At 40.1% G+C, this 18,643-nt stretch overlaps 1 protein-coding gene across 1 annotated transcript in view; it reads left to right on the forward strand.

Annotated features, from left to right (window-relative positions):
* ATP10A (ATPase phospholipid transporting 10A (putative)) overlaps positions 1–18,643 on the forward strand; it is a 199,175-nt gene that overhangs the window by 114,449 nt on the left and 66,083 nt on the right. Inside the window, exon 5 of the mRNA XM_029952276.1 lies at positions 10,576–10,661. Coding sequence (XP_029808136.1) covers positions 10,576–10,661 — 86 coding nt within the window. The remainder of the gene's footprint in view (positions 1–10,575; positions 10,662–18,643) is intronic.

Below are 18,643 nucleotides of genomic sequence, written 5' to 3' on the forward strand. Positions count from 1 at the left end.
CCCCATGCCCTCTCTGCCAGTTGTGGGATTCTCGCCCTTTCTCTGCCCCTCATTCACTTGTGCCTACTTTCTCTCAAAAAATTTTGTTTTCAAACTTATTGCCATGTAATTTTCATATAATACTTTTAACTTTTAATTGGTAGTGATGTCCTCTTTTTTATTCTAGTCATTCATTCCTTTGTATTCATTTTTTTCAGCTCAGTCTTTCTAGGGTTATTGTATTTGTCTTTTTCTTTTCCTTTAACTTTTTCTAGATTTCATTTACTATTTTCTAATTTTTGAAATGAATGCTTACCTCATTAATCTTTTAATGTTTTAATATATGCAAGTAGGCTCTTAGTTTTCTTGAAAGCAAACAATATTTGACAAGTTTTGATACCTATTATATATTTAAGACCATTTGGTAAATATATGTCCCAATTTCTCGTGTTACTTTTTTCTTTGACCATTGGTCATTTAGAATTGTGATCCATAATTTAAAAACAAATGGGCTTTTAAAAATAGTTTTCTTATTTTTAATTCTAATTTAATTAAATTCTATATGAATTATTGTTTTGAAATTGGTTACTACTTGCTTTATGGCTCAGAACATGATCAGTATTTTCAAATGTTGTACGTGCCCTTGAAAAAACCATTCTGTAGTTGGTGAGTACACTTTTTATTTATGTCCATCAGGATAAATGTGTTAATAGTGATGTTCAAATTTTCTGTACCTTCCTTGTTTTTTTGACCATTTGTTCTATCAGATATTGAGAAAGGAATGTTAAAATTCCCTGATTAAGATTGTGGATTTGTTTATGTTTCTGTTAATTTTTGCAATATATAATTTGAAGTTACATTAGAAGTATGTAAATTTAGAATTATTTTTATTTTCCTAATGAATCAAACATTCTGTCATTTCATATTAACCCTTTTTATATATAGAAAATCTTTTTTATTTAAAATTATTTTTCTAATATTAATACAGACTTCTTTTTGTTAATCTTTGTCAGATAAGCCCTTTTCATCTTTTCACATTGTTCTCTGGTATCTATATGTTTTTAGGTCTATTTCTTAAAAACATATTGTTGAAATTTTTTTTTTAATTCTGTTGGATAATCCTTTTATTTTCAATGAATGATTTTGCTTGATTTACTTCTAATGTTAATATTGGTATATCTGAGTATGAAGCTTTCATCTTTCATTTTTATTTGTTCTGCCTGTTTACTTTTGCCCTCTATGTTTTGCTTCTTTTAGATTGAGAGTTTTATTATTCTTTCTTCATTTGGTTTGACAGTTATACATTTCTTTATTCTCATTTTAGTTATATTAGGGATTACAGTGTGCATCTTTGACCTCTCAGTATTTAATATGAGTTGATTATTAATTATTTGCTTGGATGATGCAAGGGCTTTTATATTTAAAAACTGTATTCTTTTCTAACTTATATACTCTTATAGTCATGTGTTATTATTATATCTGTTTATGAATCCCCTTAAACATCATTATTTAATACCGTTAACATACATTCTTTTTTACCCTCACATTTGCCATTTTTGTTGCCCTTTATTCTTTTCTACTTTTTACCCTTTCATCAGGGCCATTTTTTTTCCTTCTCTTTGGAGACACTGTTTAGTCTTTTGTTTTTAGTATTTTGTTCTGGTCTGTTGATAACAAGTGCTGTCAATGTCCTTTTAAGATTTTATCTTCTTTGGTTTTTCAGTATTTTCATGTCTTGTGCATAGGTATAATTGTCTTCTATTTATCCTATTTCAGGGTTTTGGATCTGTGCGTAGGTAGCTTTTTAATGGGATTTACTAACTTCTCAGCTATTATTTCTTCAGATATTGCTCCTGCATAATTCTTTCTCTTCTTTTCTAACGAGACTCCAGTAACATATATCCTAGTCCTTCCTCCCTGTCTTCTGTGTCTCTTACCCTCTTTGTTGTGTTTCCCGCCTTTTTGTCTCCTTGTGCTTTATTCTGACAATTTTTCTAACGTTTCTTCTAGCTTACTAATTTTTTTCTTCAGGTTACCAAATGTGCTATCAAACCATTTGCTGAGCTTTCAGTTGAATATTTTTTACAGGTCTATTTTTTTTCATGTTTCCTTATTTTCAAATTTGTTAGGTCACACTTTAAGGTTTCTAGCTCTTCCAAAATGTCTGTCTTGTCTTTAGTTTCATGATTATGGCAAGCATGGTAATTTTTTAAAAGTTCCTGTGAGCCTATTCCTATTCTTGTTTTTGTTGGTTCTTTTTGCATGATGCCTATCTCCTCTTGCACCTGGTTATCTTTGAGTATACATATGAAACTGTATTTGGAAATTTGCTTTTCATAAATAATTTGAATCCTAGGATTACATTTTTTATTCCATTAAGAAAGGACTTTTGTTTGCTTTGTCCAGTATCTCAAGGTTCTAGAAATCCAGAATTGCTTTAGTCCAATTTTAGGGGTTGAGATTTTCTTGGCCACTCAACTGACTTTAAGCTGGCTAGCAATTTCTACAAAGGCTCACTTTTCCAGTCCACTCTTTCTTTGGGTTTCAATTCTTCATGGTCCCGTAAAAAGGCATAGCTGTTTATCAGGCCCTTCTGTTGATAAATTCAATGGGAAGCAGAATAATACCCCATCAAAGGTGTCTGTGTCTTAATTCCCTGAATCTGAGAAAGAGTAATGTTACATGACAAAGGAAAATTAAGGTTGCAAATATAATCAAGGTGGCTAATCAGCTGTGCTTGAGGTAGAGAGATTATTCCTAATTATCCTGAATTATTGAGGTGAGTTTAGTGTTATCACAAGGGGCCTTGTAAGTGAAAGAGGGAGGCAAGAGGAAGAGAATATGAAAAGGACATGGTTTCCCTACTGCTGACTTTGCAAATGAAAGGAAGCCATGAATCAAGGAATATGGCCAGCTTCTAGAAGCTGTAAAAAGCAAGGCAATGGATTTTCTTGTGGAACCTCCAGAAGAAACCCAGCCCTGCTGAAGTGTTGTTTTTAGCCCAGTGAGACTTGTTTCCAGCCTTTGACCTTCAGAACTGTAACATGTTACAGTGTATTATTTTGAGCCACCAAGTTTCTGGTAATTTGTTATGCCGCAGTAGGAGAGTCCTGTTCTAAACTCCCAACATTCGACCCTCTAGTTCTGCTCAATTTCTCAGCTACCTCTTTAAGAAACTCCGTAAGAGAAAAGAGGCCCCAAAGACCAGTCTTAAATCCCTGGACTTTTTGTCTTTAGTAGATCTTGGTTTGACTATTCTTCAGCTTCTTGTTAAATCCCTGGCACAAATCTCTGGTACCTTTTGGGCAGGCGTTTTTAATATTTCCCTAATGTTTCTTTTTTTTTTTTTTCAGTCTGATGTTTGGTCCCAATTGCCTAGCTCTTAATGATGGGCAGTTTTCCTTTTGAATCTGATGACTAAGCTAGTCTGATTTTGCTTTAGAATTCACAGTCCTGCTACCATTTTGGTGTCAGACTCATTCCCTAGGTTAGGGCAAGAGTTTCTTCACTGCCTTTTTGTTTTGAGTCCTCCAACCTGATTTTATTCTAACAGTAGCAGTATGATTTTTTTCCTATATGGGTACCATTGGGACCTGCCCTCAGAGGCCACTTCATTATAGATGTCTCTCATTTTCTGTGCTGCCTGGTGAGAGGAGAGCACCTTATCTCCAGCTAGGATATCTGTCCAGCAATCCCGAAAACTTGACAGGTTCATACCCACAGTGCTATCTTTGCTCACAGCTTCACACCCGTCTGTATGATGGAAGAGGGAGAGATTCATGGCTGTGAAGCAGACAGGTTGACTTATAACCTGGCCGTGCACGTTAACTCGCAGCTTTGCTGTAGACATGTTTCATACAGTGGCACCTTGTTGGACTGAGTACAGATTCTTTAAAGAGGGCTATTTTAAAATACTGCCCTCATTAGATTTTGAAGTTGGTTTTCTGTAACACAACTCCTGTTGCTTGCTGTCTGCATAGCCTGTTCTTAGATACTCTTAACACATTTGATAAAAGAAAAAGCAGAGCTCTGCTGGCAATCACGGCCTGTAAAGGGAGCATGAAACTTTTGTAGCTGTGACAGAAAGAAAGGCTTTTGTTTTTGAGAATTTAGGCTCCAACCCAGCACTCTAGGCCCTTTGAATTTTGCCACCATCTAAACTAAAGCTTGGAGGCTTTTTGACTATGAAACAGCAAGGAGGCAAGGAACAAAGGGTGAAAGGAAGGGCGGGGTTTGCTCCTGTGTTTTTAAGTCTGAGTCCACAGGCAAGGCTGACTTTCTGTTTTCAGACAGAGAGGTCCACCTGATCCTTGTACTTAGGACAGGAAAATCTGCAATTAGAAGAGGAAGACACCCACCTAGATTCCCCTTGTTCAGTTTCTCTGTGAGCTATCAAAGGCTTGACGCTACCAGAACCTCCTGTAAGGCTTGCTGAGGCCCTTATGCGCCTCCCATGATCCTGGCCAGCTTGGTTTCCCTGGAGATAACTGTGGCATCAGGAAGGAGTGTGGGACTCACAGAAACTGTCAGGAGCTGGAGTACATGCCATCCAGTGTTTTGTTACTACAGCACCAACCTATTTAAGCGTTTGTATACTTAGGACACATTAGATAATACAGTCACAGCTATTGCAACTGTAGATTAAATAGCTATTTAAATGTGTTTTCTGATCATTTGTATTAGGGCATAAAATCTCAGTGTGACACTGAATCAATGAAAGTGATTAGAAAATCAAAGGTTACTTTGAAAGGCTCCTTATATATTTGATGTCTCCTGCTACTAGTACCAGAATGCCTACCATTTCATTAAGGTTTTGATTGATTGATTGATTGATTAAGTACTGACTATGTGCCAGGGGACACCTAGGTGAACAAGACAAACTATTTCTTTCCCATTTCAGGTTAACTATGAGAAAATATTGATTTGGCAATACAGTCTTTGCCGTGAATAAGTAAATTTTCATTTATTCGTTCATTTGTTCATGCAGTATTGGTCTATCTGCCCTTCTTTGAATTCCCACAGCACTAAAAGTCATATGGTAAATGCAAATTGAATTAAAAATGCAAAACAGGGGCAACTCAGTAGCTCAGTTGGTTGAGTGTTTGACTCTTGCTTTCAGCACAGGTCATGATCTCTTGATTTGTGTGAGCCCCATCGTTGGGCTCTGTGTTGACAGCATTGGGGTTGCTTGAGATTCTCTCTCTGCCCTCCCCCCCCCCACTCTCTCCCAAAATAAATAAATAAACTTTTAAAAATGCAAAACAAAAGAGTTGGAGTGATTATTCCATTAATTTATGTTAAAATGCTTTGCCAAAATTAATTCAGATATTGTTCACCCTTTGTTAATAAATAAGCAGATAGATTAGAGACTGTGAAGAAATTCTTTCATATCGCTACTAAGTGAAATGCACTTGCACCAAAGAGGGACTGTGCTTCTGGAACACAGAGAAGCCCTGCCAGCCCCCTTGACAGTCCTTTTTGTCTCAGCATCAGGTGAGGAACACCTGGAAGGCAGAAGTTCTCAGCCCCAGAGCCTAGCATGGAGCTCTGAGTCTGTTTGGAGCTTGTGGTACATGAGATTCTTGCAGAATAAATACCCATCACCCCTGGACCACATGTGCACCACGCTTTGTGCTGGCCTCCAGGGACTAGAGCTCCTCTCCTCAGGGAACCTGAAGTCTTGTGAAGCATGGATGAATCTAGGTTCAGCCAGGCATGTGTACCTGGAGACCATGCAAGCTCAAAGCAGGGGCACGTGCCTGTCCTACTTAGAGCAGTGGGCTACCACATCTTGAAATGCAGGAGGCAATTAGCCAGTAGTGTGGGAGGGCAAGGGAAGCCATGCAGAAAGGTCTGGGCCTCTCCAGGACATCCCAGGTGGCGAAATAGGAGGTGGGAGGGGTGGCAGCTGACCCTGAGCAGAGTCTGGACACTGCATTAGGATGTGGATTTCATCCTGTAAGGCAGCAGCTGGTGTAGCGTGATCAGCCTTTGAAGGCTGATGTGGGGTGGTGATGTTGAGGCTGGAAGAAGAGGGGAAACCCCAGGTCCCTTGTGACTGAAGGCATCATGACAGGTGATGCAGAGGACAGAAGGAACGTGTGTTTTCTGTGTCCTGTTGCCCATTTCTGGGCTCTGTGCATTCTCTCACCAGGCTTCACTGTGACCTTGTCATCCAAAGACCAAGACACATAGCCTTACTGTGAAATCTCTATGTGGAGAGCTGGTGGGGTCTTTGGAAGCATGTGCTTATCCTGTTTTCAAAACAGTGTAAACTGGTTATTTCATTTCTCTCATGATAAAAAATAATGGTGTCTACTTTAATGGGTTACAGATGTCCTTTTAGACATTACTGCCTTTGTTTTAGAATGGAGGTAGTGCCCTTTGGCTTTTACTAAATAGTTATTAGTAATTCATTTAACACAAATGTGAAATACAAGATTGGTAACACAATCCCTGTGAATCAAGCCTTTATTCCATGAACAGTTTGGGCACTGCTCAGTTAGACATTGTGCCTCTTCCATGTGGTTGTGTCGTGGACACAATACCTGCATAGATACCTGTTCTACCTGGAGAGGGTGCTGGGGAGGTAGGTACTGGGCATCTGAAGGAGGGACCATCTGCTGGAGTGACTTGGCTTATAAGGTTCTTGGCTGGTGCAGTATCTAACAAAAATGCAAGTTCAAGGGCAGAGCTCTCCTGTGTTATTGCCCTGCCTTTTCCTTTTCATACAATAAGATCAAATTATTGCAGAAATATTTGGAATATAGCAGCAGAAAGTATGAGTGTGGAATTTGGACACGTCTGCTCTGTAGTGAGTGATGTCATCAGCTACACTTGGCCCAAGATACTTGGCGTGCTGTGGTGGTGCTATATAGGGCTAGGCTACAGAGGGCCAGAGAGCTTCAGTTTGAGGGCCAACCAGTGTGAGAGCATCTCATAGGTAACAACGCTTCTGCAGCACCTCCCAGTACTGAGCTTGTCACAAGCATGTGGGTGAATTAGAATCACCTCTGCATTCTGTGGAATTGTGCATTCATACAGCTTTATAGACCTCAGAGATCCAAGTCCAGATGTTCTCTCTTCACTTGCTAAAATTAAAAGTCTCACATTAAGCTGAAGATCTAGGACTAAATCCCAGATCTCCTGATTTTTGGGTAAACTCTGCTAACTCTACATCCACAGGCATTGCTGAAGATGAGAAAGGGGTGGATATAGACAATCAGACTAGGATATATTTAATTGAAGCATGTTTTTAAGAACATTAAAACTTAAAGATATATTTAAATATCTTTGAAATTTTCCATAGAATTAAAAAAAATTTTAAATATAATTTATTGTCAAATTAGTTTCCATACAACAGCCTTTAATGTTTATTTCTGAGAGAGAGAGAGCGAGCATGTGTGTGATTTGGGGAGGTGCAAAGGGAGGAGGAGACAGAGGATCCCAGGCCGGCCTTGCACTGTCAGCACAGAGCCCAGTGCAGAGCTCAAACTCACAAATCATGAGATCGTGACCTGAGGGGAAATCAAACACTTAACCAACTGATCCAGGTGCCCCTGAAATTTTCTGTAGAATTAATTGTACACTTCTTGGCTTATTAAACATAGTATCATCTTTTCCTGTTAAAGCAAGATAGTCTCAGCAAGATGTCAGCGGCTGTGAGAGGCTAAGGAACTGCCATCAGTTACTCAAATATCTCTTGACCTTGGGCATAGTCCTTAATCATTCTGAATTAAAGGTAGCGTGAAAATCAACCTCGTAGTGTTGTCATGTATGGTGATGAATAACACTTAGCACAAGGCCTGGCATTTAACAAGCTATCAAAAAATTGTAATTGGTGATAATGATTCAGATGATGTACTCTAGTGATGCCCTCAAGAATTACTTATGCTTGCTTTCTATATTTGTATTGAAATCCCTGGGTTTCTGGGCTATGTTCTACTTAATGTGTGTTCTACTTAACTGATTGCGTTTCTTCACAATTCTCAGTGTTGGTTTATATGTACTTTTTTTAAAAACTTTTTTTGTCATAGTAAAAATATATATTATACACAATTTACCATTTAACTATTTTTAAGTGTACAATTCTGTGACATTAATTTTATTCACTAACCATTATTACCATTCACTTTCAGAATGGTATCATCTTCCCCAAAAATGGAGTTAGCATGGTCAGGATGGAAAGATGGATTGGGGCCCTCTAAGTCTGTCCATGCTCCAGGGGACTAGGGTGTGACCTTAAAGCCAGTTTGGCATGAAGCAGACAGATAGATGAATGGCTAGAGAGAAAAATAAATATATTTCTTAAATAGGGTGTTATTATTACATTGGCAATTTACCTAGAAACAATCAATGTAAGTAGAATTTTCCCATCTAAAAGGTGTGCTCTGGATGTGAAACTTTTTAAATGAGAAACTAAAACATGGTCTCTGTATTTGGTATGGCTGCCATAACAAAATACCACAGACTAAGTGGCTTACACCAGAAAAATTCACTTTCTCACAGTTCTGGAAGCTGGAAGTTCAGGATCAATGAGCCCACAGGGTTGGTTTCTTCTGCACACCCCCTACATGGCTTGTAGATGGCCATTTCTTCCCTTTATCTTTATATGATTGTCATTTGTGTAGGTGTCTAAATTTCCTCTTAGAAGGATACCAGTCAGATTGTATTAGGGCTCCCCCTAATGACCTCATTTTAACTTAATTATTTCTTTAAAGATCCTGTCCAAATAATGGTCACATTCTGAGGTTCTGGGGGTCAGGGCTCAACATATGAATTCTGAGGTATGGGACAGGGGGCGTGATGGTTACATAATTTAATTATAACAGTCTCTGAACATCTCTCCGGTTCTAAAAGTCCTCAGAATTCTCCCCAATTGCAGATGGAGTGGATGAAGCCAGTAAACTTTGCCTTGGACCTGCACATACCCCAAGGCACATGTTATTGATAGAACATTACGAATGCAGCAATGAAGTACAGAGACGGAATGTCCTACCATTTCTGAGCCATTCACATTACATTTTTCATAGAGAGAAAAAATAACAAACAGACAGAGTATTTTAAGTGCACCCTCCTGTCTGCCAAGAATAATCCTGTGTGCCATGGAACTCAGTCCCTTCATGGCTATCCTAGGTGCTGTATCTGCAGATGTCTGCCCTGGAAAAGGCAACCAACTGGCTTCAAGATACTTTGCATGGCTTTAAATGAACACAAGGCAGCTTGAAACATAGCCTCACTCTGGAAATAGAGCCTCACTCTGGAAATAGAGCCAGAGGCCATTTCAGTCCAAGAAGAGCAGAGCTGATGGCTAATTGAACTTCAAGAAGAGCCTTTTAAAATGGCGTTTTAATTTCAGCTATTGAACTAAGCTACTGTTATCTAGTGAATTCTCTGATTAATGTACACAATGCACTGGAAAACAGTAAAAACTGATGTTTGAGTAATTCCCGTTATGACTGTATTCGGTGCCGGAAACTACTTTGTTGTGGTAGAGTAATAATCACGTGGGGGTGGTGTTAACAGTATTTATGTGATACCCACTTGGACTTTTTGTGTGATGATTTACTTGTGTGAGCAAAGAGTTAAATTTTTTACCATCTTGTGACACTTGGTAGAGAAAAGAGAACGACAGGCCTGACCAATAAGAGCTGATTTTTCAAAAATCCACTATCTATCATCAGTTCCTTATCCAAAATACTTATTCCCTGCATTTTCCTCCTTTATCCCCCCTTCCTTCCCACTGAACACCCCTGATCTGTTTGTATGGTTTATGGCACTATTGCATCTATTAGCAGCAAAATTGCCAATGAGAGACTTTATTGTGAGCTGCCATTTTTTCATCAAGCAGAATAATAAATGGTGGTCTTACACATTGATTATTTTTTAAATATTTCTTTATTTTTGAGGGAGAGCGAGAGAGAGCGCACACAAGCAAGCTGGCAGAGAAGGGATAGAGGGGCAGATAAAGAGGGAGACAGAATCTGAAGCAGGCTCTAGGCTCAGAACTGTCAGCACAGAGCTCAGTGTGGGGCTCAAACTCACAAACTGCAAGATCATGACCTGAGCTGAAGTCTGATGCCCAACCAACTGAGCCACCCATGTGCCCCACACATTGGTTGTTTAGATGTTTTTCATTAAATATTTGTGCAAAAGTTTTAGTGTACATTGAGGAAATGTCATTTTATTATAAGTTCCTATTTTCCAGATGGAATTTGCTTCTCTAAATCTGTATAGGAAATTGGAGGGTGCTTGTCCATTTCAAAAAACTCATTCATCCCTTTCAATCATTAGTGGATTCCTTTGCTGTTAACTCATGTTTTCTTAGTTTCATTAGAGCAGTAATCCTTTCAGCTCACTTACCAGTACTGTTTTACTACTTGCTGTTCATTTTACAATGATTGGTTATCATTCAGTAAAAAAATGAGAAAACATCAGCTAGGTGCTTTGTGCACATTGGCATTCTGCAGAGGTTACTGGGCAGACTCCTTCCATGAAATTTCCTTGCCCCACATGGGTGTGAGACAGAAGAGCAAGTGCCTTTTAGAATGGAATGGTCTAAGCCATTTCTCTAATGTGTGCATGCTGTTATTTTAGGTCTCCGAATTCAATCCTTTGACGTTCACCAGTGTAATCGAGTGTGAGAAGCCAAACAACGACCTGACTAGGTTTCATGGTTGCATGTGAGTATTGTACATAAGCCTGAGCTTGCTCTTCTGTTTGACAAACATATCTATATGTATCTGTATACACATACAGTTCTAAAAAATGCATTTAATAATAATTTATTATTAAATTATTAAATTATTAAATATTATTATATTATATTAAATATAATATTATTTATTATTAAATTATTAAATAATTGCCACCTTTGTAGCCTTTTAAGAATGTTGCCCATACTTGAGCCTCCTAGGTTGCTTACAGGAGTTGTTTGCAAGATCTTGTCAGCAGTAGAAACTTAGCCACATTCATTGACTATGATGAGTAGTTACTACTTTTGCTTCCTCTGGTGGCCCTGGAAAGGTGAGGGGAACAAAGGAAGTATGGTTGACTACACCTGGCCCCATTAAATGGAAGCACAGGAACCACACAAGAGGAGCCTAAGTAGAAACTCATTCATTCATTCACGTAGGTACTCAGTCATTGATCAATATTTGTTGTGCGTCTGCTGTGTGATAGACCCTGTTGAAGACTCAGAGTAATGCAGTAACCTGCCTTCATGTTTATTTAATTCTAGTAGGGGAAAAGAGCATAAGCAAACAAAAAAATAAGTACAGTATATAGTGTGTCAAATAGTTCTATCCCTTGCTCCAAAATGGAAAAGGTGGATAAATGTGTTGGTGCTTGCTGAAGTTGGGCTGTGGGTACATGGAAAGTGTATACTAATCTCTCTACTTTGATGTTCACTTGGAAACTTCAGTAATAGTGTGTGTGTGTAGTTTATTGGCTTGGGGAAAAATAAAATGGGAGAGAAAAGGGAGTGTCAGCACAGAGTTGCTAAGTTGGGTGCCAGAGCACTAGGTGCAGCTTCACAGAGAACTAATGAAATGTGTGAGCGAGAACCTGAGGACTTCATGTTTGACCTTTGGGCCTTAGTCTGCTCTCTTAGGATTAGTCTTCTTATGTGAAGAACTTGGGGCCTTTTCTCTGCCAGCTTTACTGCTTGAGGTATGAGGTGACTGGTCAGTCTACTGCTTAGTGGTCCAGGCAGCGTGGCCCGCCACAGACATGTGGGGGTGAGGCAGGGTGCTCTCTTTTATGGAAATGAGCTTCATTTTCATGACATTTCAGTCTGTGTTTAAATCTTTGGGCTCATTGGTACATCCAGCATTGTTGCCTATACCCACCACACAGGAGACTTTCCATCATGCTGCGAGGTGATCAGTGAATGAAAAGTGTCAAATAGTAAAGGGTGAAATGTGTGTGCTGCCAAGAGATGGCTCAGTCACCCTCTGAAGTTGCTGATCCATGCCAGAAGATCAGAACTTAGAAAATGTTAGATCATCCCTTAAAGGAACCAAGTAAAAAGATAAAAGTTAAAAACATAAAAATGTAATATGCAAAATTTAGGGGGAGAATACTCAACTACTCATTTATAACTGATCTGCTGTGGGTTTTTCCAACCTCTCTGGCCATAGGCCCATTGACCCATTGTCCCTAGGACTTTGTATATGGCACGATTCTTAGCACTACCGTGAGTCTCCAGGACCACATCAGCTAAATGGAGCAGATGCTAGGTTTTCAAAGACCCTGAAAGAACCACCTTGAAGGGTGGTGAGGACATTCTCTAGGGAGAATATTTTATGCATATTCTTGTTCATAGGAAATTTGAGGGGGGGGCCAACTCTTCCAAAGAAGAAAGATAGACCTCCTTCACCAAAGATCGTCTTGTAATTCTGTCTTCTCTTCTGTGGGGTTTCTCCAACACCCCTGAATGATGCGGTGCTCCTGCGCTCTGATGACTTATCACACTTTTGTTGCCTGCTCTTGAGTTAGATTAACACTGAAACAGATTCAATCCTAGGTTAGCAGCTCTTAGTCCTGCCCTCCAGGAACTACCTTTGTCACAGGGCTATGTAAAACAAACGTCTTTTTGGTTAATAAACAACAACATTTTTTTTTAAATAAACAAACATTTATTTTGAGAGAGAGAGAGCATGAGTGAGAAAGAGGCAGAGAGAGAGGAAGAGAGAGAATTCCAAGCAGGCTCTGCACTATCAATGCAGAGCCCTACATGGGGCTCAATCCCATGAACTGCAAGATCACAAACTAAACTGAAACCAAGAGTCAGACACTTAACTGACTAAGCCACCCAGGTGTCCCTGTCATAGGGCTATTAAACAAGTCCAGCTTAATGCTGTGGCTGGCAGGCTCTGGAGTCTACATTTCTAGCTGGATAACCTTGGGCAATTTGCGTAACTTTATTCATCTATATAATGGGGAGGATCAGAGGATCCTCTCAAGTCCTTGGTGCAAAGTTTTAGTTAATCTAATACCCACCAAGCATTCAGGAGTGTGCTTAATAAACACTTGCAACTATTGTGGATGTTGCTAATATTATTGTTACAGATGACACTTTAAGCAGGGAGATAAAAGAGTCAGAAGAGAGATTTAGGCAAAAACACAAATGTGTCCAGGGGAGGGAGATTTATCTTTAGTGTGTTTATTAGGAGAGGCCATAGGAGAAAGGAAAATGGGGTTTTTGAGATTTCCTGAGTTTGAGGGTCTGGAAAGTGCATCAGGTGACATTTTTGACAGAAATAAAGTGGACCAGGACTTCAGGAGAGTAGGAGCTAAAGATACAGGTTTGAAGACCCTCCACCTAGAGGTCATGTATGAACTCTGGGAAGGGGCCTAGGAACATGGAAAGAGGTTTATGGAAAAAGGAAAGGAATAAAGACAGAATAACCAACCCCACAGTCAGGAGCATGTGTCATTGGAGGTGATAGGGGTGTAGTTCCAAGGATAGCACAATGGCAGAGTCATAGCAGGGACATTCAGGAGAAAATCTGCATGCTAGACTTCACAGGCAACCTAAGAAATGGGAGGGCTACACCACTGGAGTGTAGACCCAGAGGGGTAGAGTCCAGAGTGCAGGAGGTAGATAAGGAATTATATTTTTCTACCTCTCTTTCTAGAAATGTGGCTTAAAAAGCAAGAATAGAGCCAGAGATGAAAGCCTTAAAGAAAAGGGATGGACTCTTAGTAGGAAAAGAGAAGGTAACAAAAAGCCAAGCTGGTGGAGATCTCTATGGGGGCATGGTAACTTTCAAGTGTGGGGAGTTGGTGATCAATGAGGGGTAACATCACATAGCTCCTAGCTTACCCCCAGCTCCGCATGCCCTCCACACCCTGCCCTCAGCTGGCTCAGCACCCCTAAATACCTCTTTCTTTAGAAGACACCCACCTGGATGGACATCATTCTGCCCCCACAGCCAGCCAGGCTTATGTGGCTTCTCTGGCTAATGCCTATAGCAAATATTCCTAACACAAGTGTCCTCACCGGCACATCTCCTGAGAAAGAAATGCAAGAAGGGCAGCTACCTGCTGCATGTATCTTTCCCTGCTCTTCTCTGTAGTTTAGCCATGCTTTCTCCTTACTTTTTTAAACAAATTATCCTGCACTGAGGCTCACCTCTGAGCCTGGTCCCGAATCCTGGTAGTTTAGGCACTGCACATTCAAGCCTCTGCATACTAGACTGTTGTTTAATTATAATTTGCTATTTCCACCAAGCCAGGCATTTTGAATTGGCCACAGAAAGGGCAGGGTGCGGCTGGCCTCTCTTTCAGTGGGCCAGTGCCCTCTGGACATAGGACCCAGGTGACTCTGTGTTAAAAGTTTGTCCCTTTGGTGACTCTTTGGTGCAACCAGCATGAGCCACCCTCCCACAGTCAGGCTGAGGTGCTCTAGGAAGAGTTAGGGGAGAAGAGGGCAGGTAAGGCGAGTGTCAGGGAAGGGGCCTGTTCACACCACTGTGTCCTATTTGGGGCAGAGAGAAGGGAGACCTCAGCTCCCATACTGGTCCTTATGCTCAGGGGTGGGACTAGCTTGGGTGGTAATGTAGCAGGATTCTCGCACAGAGAGTCGTGACACCAAGGCTTTTCTTTCCAGGAAGCAATTTTATTCCTGCTGGCATCACTCAGTTGGGTTCCTATGCAAAGAACTGAGCCCCGAATGGCATGTGGCATAGTTTTTTATATATTGTTTACTTCTTTGTCTCCCATATATGGTAACACAAAAACATGTAGTCTGATTAAGTGGTCTCATGTTACAAGGTCATGAGGGATGTTGTAACATATGCATATAGCCAGGTGGCCTTGAGGGGTTTTGGGGGTTTTTTTCCTTAGGAAGGGGACCTTACCACATCTCCCCTTTGATGTTCAGACCATTCTAAATAGGGTCAAGGATCATCATCTTGGTTTTAGAGGTTTATATTTTTATAACATCATTACATGAGTGGCTGTCTCTTTTTTAAATTATGGCCTCAGTGAGACTGGAGGCAGACCATACAACCAAGGGAAATAAGCAGGGTAAGATTAAGCACCCTCCTAAAATTAGGAGAATAATTCTCATGAGGGTTTTGAGTCCCCCCCCCTCCCCTTACCAGGAGTTGAAAAACCATCCTCCAAATAACTCTCTGGGGTTCCAACCATTCCAGGTCTGGACTGGGACATGAGCAAACTTTTTTATTTGATCTGTGACCTCTTCTATGACTTTTTCCTCATCATCTATCTATAGGCAGCAGTTGCTCAGGTTAAATTTTTTACAACAAGCTTGGATGGTAGCGTAGCAGGATTCTCAGATACAACCATGTAATAATCTAAGGCCAAGCAATTTTGATAGATGGCATCGTACATTTTGGTTTGTTGCTTTGCTAATAAGTGAAGAGCCCTGGCAGTTTCATTGTTATAATTTCTACAGTTGCTTGCAATTTAATTTTGTGGTTTGCCTGTAAATGAGAGTGCAGTAGCCCCAGTACCTATCCTCTGCCCAGTGGTAGGGCCATAACTGGATTATATACATGGGAGGCCACTTATTATCTTTTCAATTGTTAATTTGTAAGGCACACTGCTTTCTTTGAGTCTCCCTGTTCCCATACATTTGGACTCACATATGGTTCCCTCTGGCAAATAGGAACAGGAAGAAAGATGGACGAATAATTTCCAGCACATATGACCCTGAACAGACAGGGAAATACTATATAGGCTGTCCTTTCACATATCTAATGTAGTCTACCTGGGGTCTACCACTTAATGGCTGTGTTGACATTATCTCAGGCCTCTTGGAGATGACAGAAGTTAGACAGGCAGTGGGGGATCTGGTTCAAGGTGATTTGGGGTCCCCCACCTTTGGCTTTCTGGGCAGTTGAGTAATAAAATATTTGGTGTAGGCATATTAAGTTTTGCTGTTTTGGTTGTTTGTTTGTTTTTGTTTTTGTTTTTGCCAAGTTTCTTTCTATATAATACCCAGTGCTCTTCCCCACAAGTGCCCTTTTACATGTCCATCACCCACTTCCCCTTTACCCCTCCCCCATCAGCCCTCAGTATGTTTTCAGTATTCAAGAGTCTGTCATGATTTGCCTCCCTCCCTATCCCTAACTCTTTCCCCCCCTCTTCCCATTCTCATAGTCCTCTGTTAAGTTTCACCTGTTAGATCTATGAGCATATGGTATCTGTCCTTCTGCACCTGACATATTGCTTAGCATGACACCCTCAAGATCCATCCACATTGCTATGAATGGCCAAATTTCATTCTTTCTCATTGCCATGTAATACTCCATTGTATGTATATACCACATCTTCTTGATCCATTCATCGGGTGATGGACATTTAGGCTCTTTCCATGATTTGGCTATTGTTGACAGTGCTGGATGAACATTGGGGTACATGTGCCCCTATGTGTCAGCAGTTCTGTATCCCTTGGATAGATCCCTAGCAGTGCTATTGCTGGGTCATAGGGGAGTTCTACTGATAGTTTTTTGAGGAACCTCCACACTGTTTCCAGAGCGGCTGTCCCAGTTTACATTCCCACCAACAATGCAGGAGGGCACCCATTTCTCCACATCCTAGCCAACATCTATAGTCTCCTGATCTGTTCATTTTAGCCACTATGACTGGCATGAGGTAGTATCTCAGTGTGGTTTTGATTTGTATTTCCCTGATGATGAGTGACACTGAGCATCGTTTCATGTGCCTGTAGGCCATCTGGATGTCCTCTTTGGAGAAGTGTCTGTTCATGTCTTCTGCCCATTTCATCACTGGATTATTTGTTTTTCAGGTGTGGAGTTTGGTGAGTTCCTGGTAGATTTTGGATACTAGCCCTTTATCTGATATGTCATTTGCAACTATCTTTCCCCATTCCCTCGGTTGCCTATTAGTTTTCTTGATTGTGTCCTTTGTACTGCAGAAGTTTTTATCTTGATGAGGTCCCAATTGTTCATTTTTGCTCTTGATTCCCTTGCCTTTGTGGATGTGTTGAGTAGGGAATTGCTGCGGTTAAAGTCAGGGAGGCTGTTTCCTGCTTTCTCCTCGAGGGTTTTGATGGTTTCTTGTCTCACATTCAGGTTCCTTCAGCTACTGTGAGTTCATTTTTGTGGATGGTGTAAGAAAGTGATCATTCTTCTGCATGTTGCTGTCCAGCTCTCCCAGCAACACCTGTGAAAGAGGCTGTCTTTGTTCCCATTGGATACTCTTTCCTGCTTTGTCAAAGATTCATTAGCCATACACTTGTGGGTCCAGTTCTGGGTTCTCTATTCTATTCCATTGGTCCATGTGTCTGTTTTTGTGCCAATACCATACTTCCTTGACGATGTCAGCTTTGTAGTAGAGGCTAAAGTCTGGGATTGTGATGCCACCCATTTTGGTTTCCTTCTTCAATATTACTTTGGCTATTTGGGGTCTTTTGTGGTTCTATACAGATGTTGAGATAGTTTGTTCTAGCTTGAGAAGAAGGCTGGTGCAGTTTTGATTGGGATCGCATTGAATGTGTAGATTGCATTGGGTAATAATGACATTTTCAACAATGTTTATTTTTCCAATCCATGAGCATGGAATGTTTTTCCATTTCTTTATGTCTTCTTTAATTTCCTTCATAAATTTTCTATAGTTTTCATTGTACAGGTCTTTTACATCTTTGGTTAGGTTTATTCCTAGGTATTTTATGATTTTTTGTGCAATTATAAATGGGATCCATTTTTTGATTTCTCTTTCTGTTGCTTCATTTTGGTGTCTAAAAATGCAACTGATTTCTGTACACTGATTTTGAACCCTGAAACGTTGCTGAATTCATGGATCAGTTCTAGTACGCTTCTGGTGGAGTCTATGGCATTTTCCATGTAGGGTATCAGGTCATCTGAGAAAAATTAAAGTTTGACTTCATCTTTGCCAATTCTGATGCCTTTTATTTCCTTCTGTTGTCTGATTGCTAATGCTAGGACTTCCAGCACTATGTTAAACAACATTGGTGAGAGTCGGCATCCTGGTCATGTTCCTGATATCAGGGGGAAGGCTCTCAGTTTTTCCCCATTGAGGATGATATTAGCTGTGGGCTTTTCATAAATGGCTTTTATGATGTTAAGTAAGTTCCTTCTCTCCCGACTTTTCATGAGGGTTTTCATTAAGAAAAGATGCTGTATTTTGTCAAATGCTTATTCTGCATCAATCGACAGGATCATATGGTTTTTTTTCTTTTCTTTTGTTAACATGATGTATCACATGGATGGATTTGTGTGTATTGAACCAGATGAATCCTACCTGATCATGTGGATAATTCTCTTTATACGCTGTTGAATTCGATTTGCTAGTATCATGTTGAGTATTTTTGCATCTGTATCCATTAAGGATATTGGCTGTAGTTCTCTTTTATTGGTGGGTCTCTGGTTTGGGAATCAAAGTAATGCTGGCTTTGTAGAATGAGTTTGGAAGTTTTCCTTCTATTTCTATTGTTTGGAAAGCTTGAGAAGAATGGGTATTAACTGCTTTGAATGTCTAGTAGAATTCCCCAGGGAAGCCATCTGGCCCAGGGCTCTTATTTGTTGGGAGATTTTTGGTAAGTGATTCAACTTCTTCACTGGTTATGGGTCTAATCAGATTTTCTATCTCTTTCCGTTTGAATTTTGGTCATATATGTGTGTTTAGGAACTTGTCCATTCTAGGTTGTCCA

Source organism: Suricata suricatta, chromosome 9, assembly GCF_006229205.1.
Source record: "Suricata suricatta isolate VVHF042 chromosome 9, meerkat_22Aug2017_6uvM2_HiC, whole genome shotgun sequence".
Lineage (NCBI taxonomy): Eukaryota > Metazoa > Chordata > Mammalia > Carnivora > Herpestidae > Suricata > Suricata suricatta.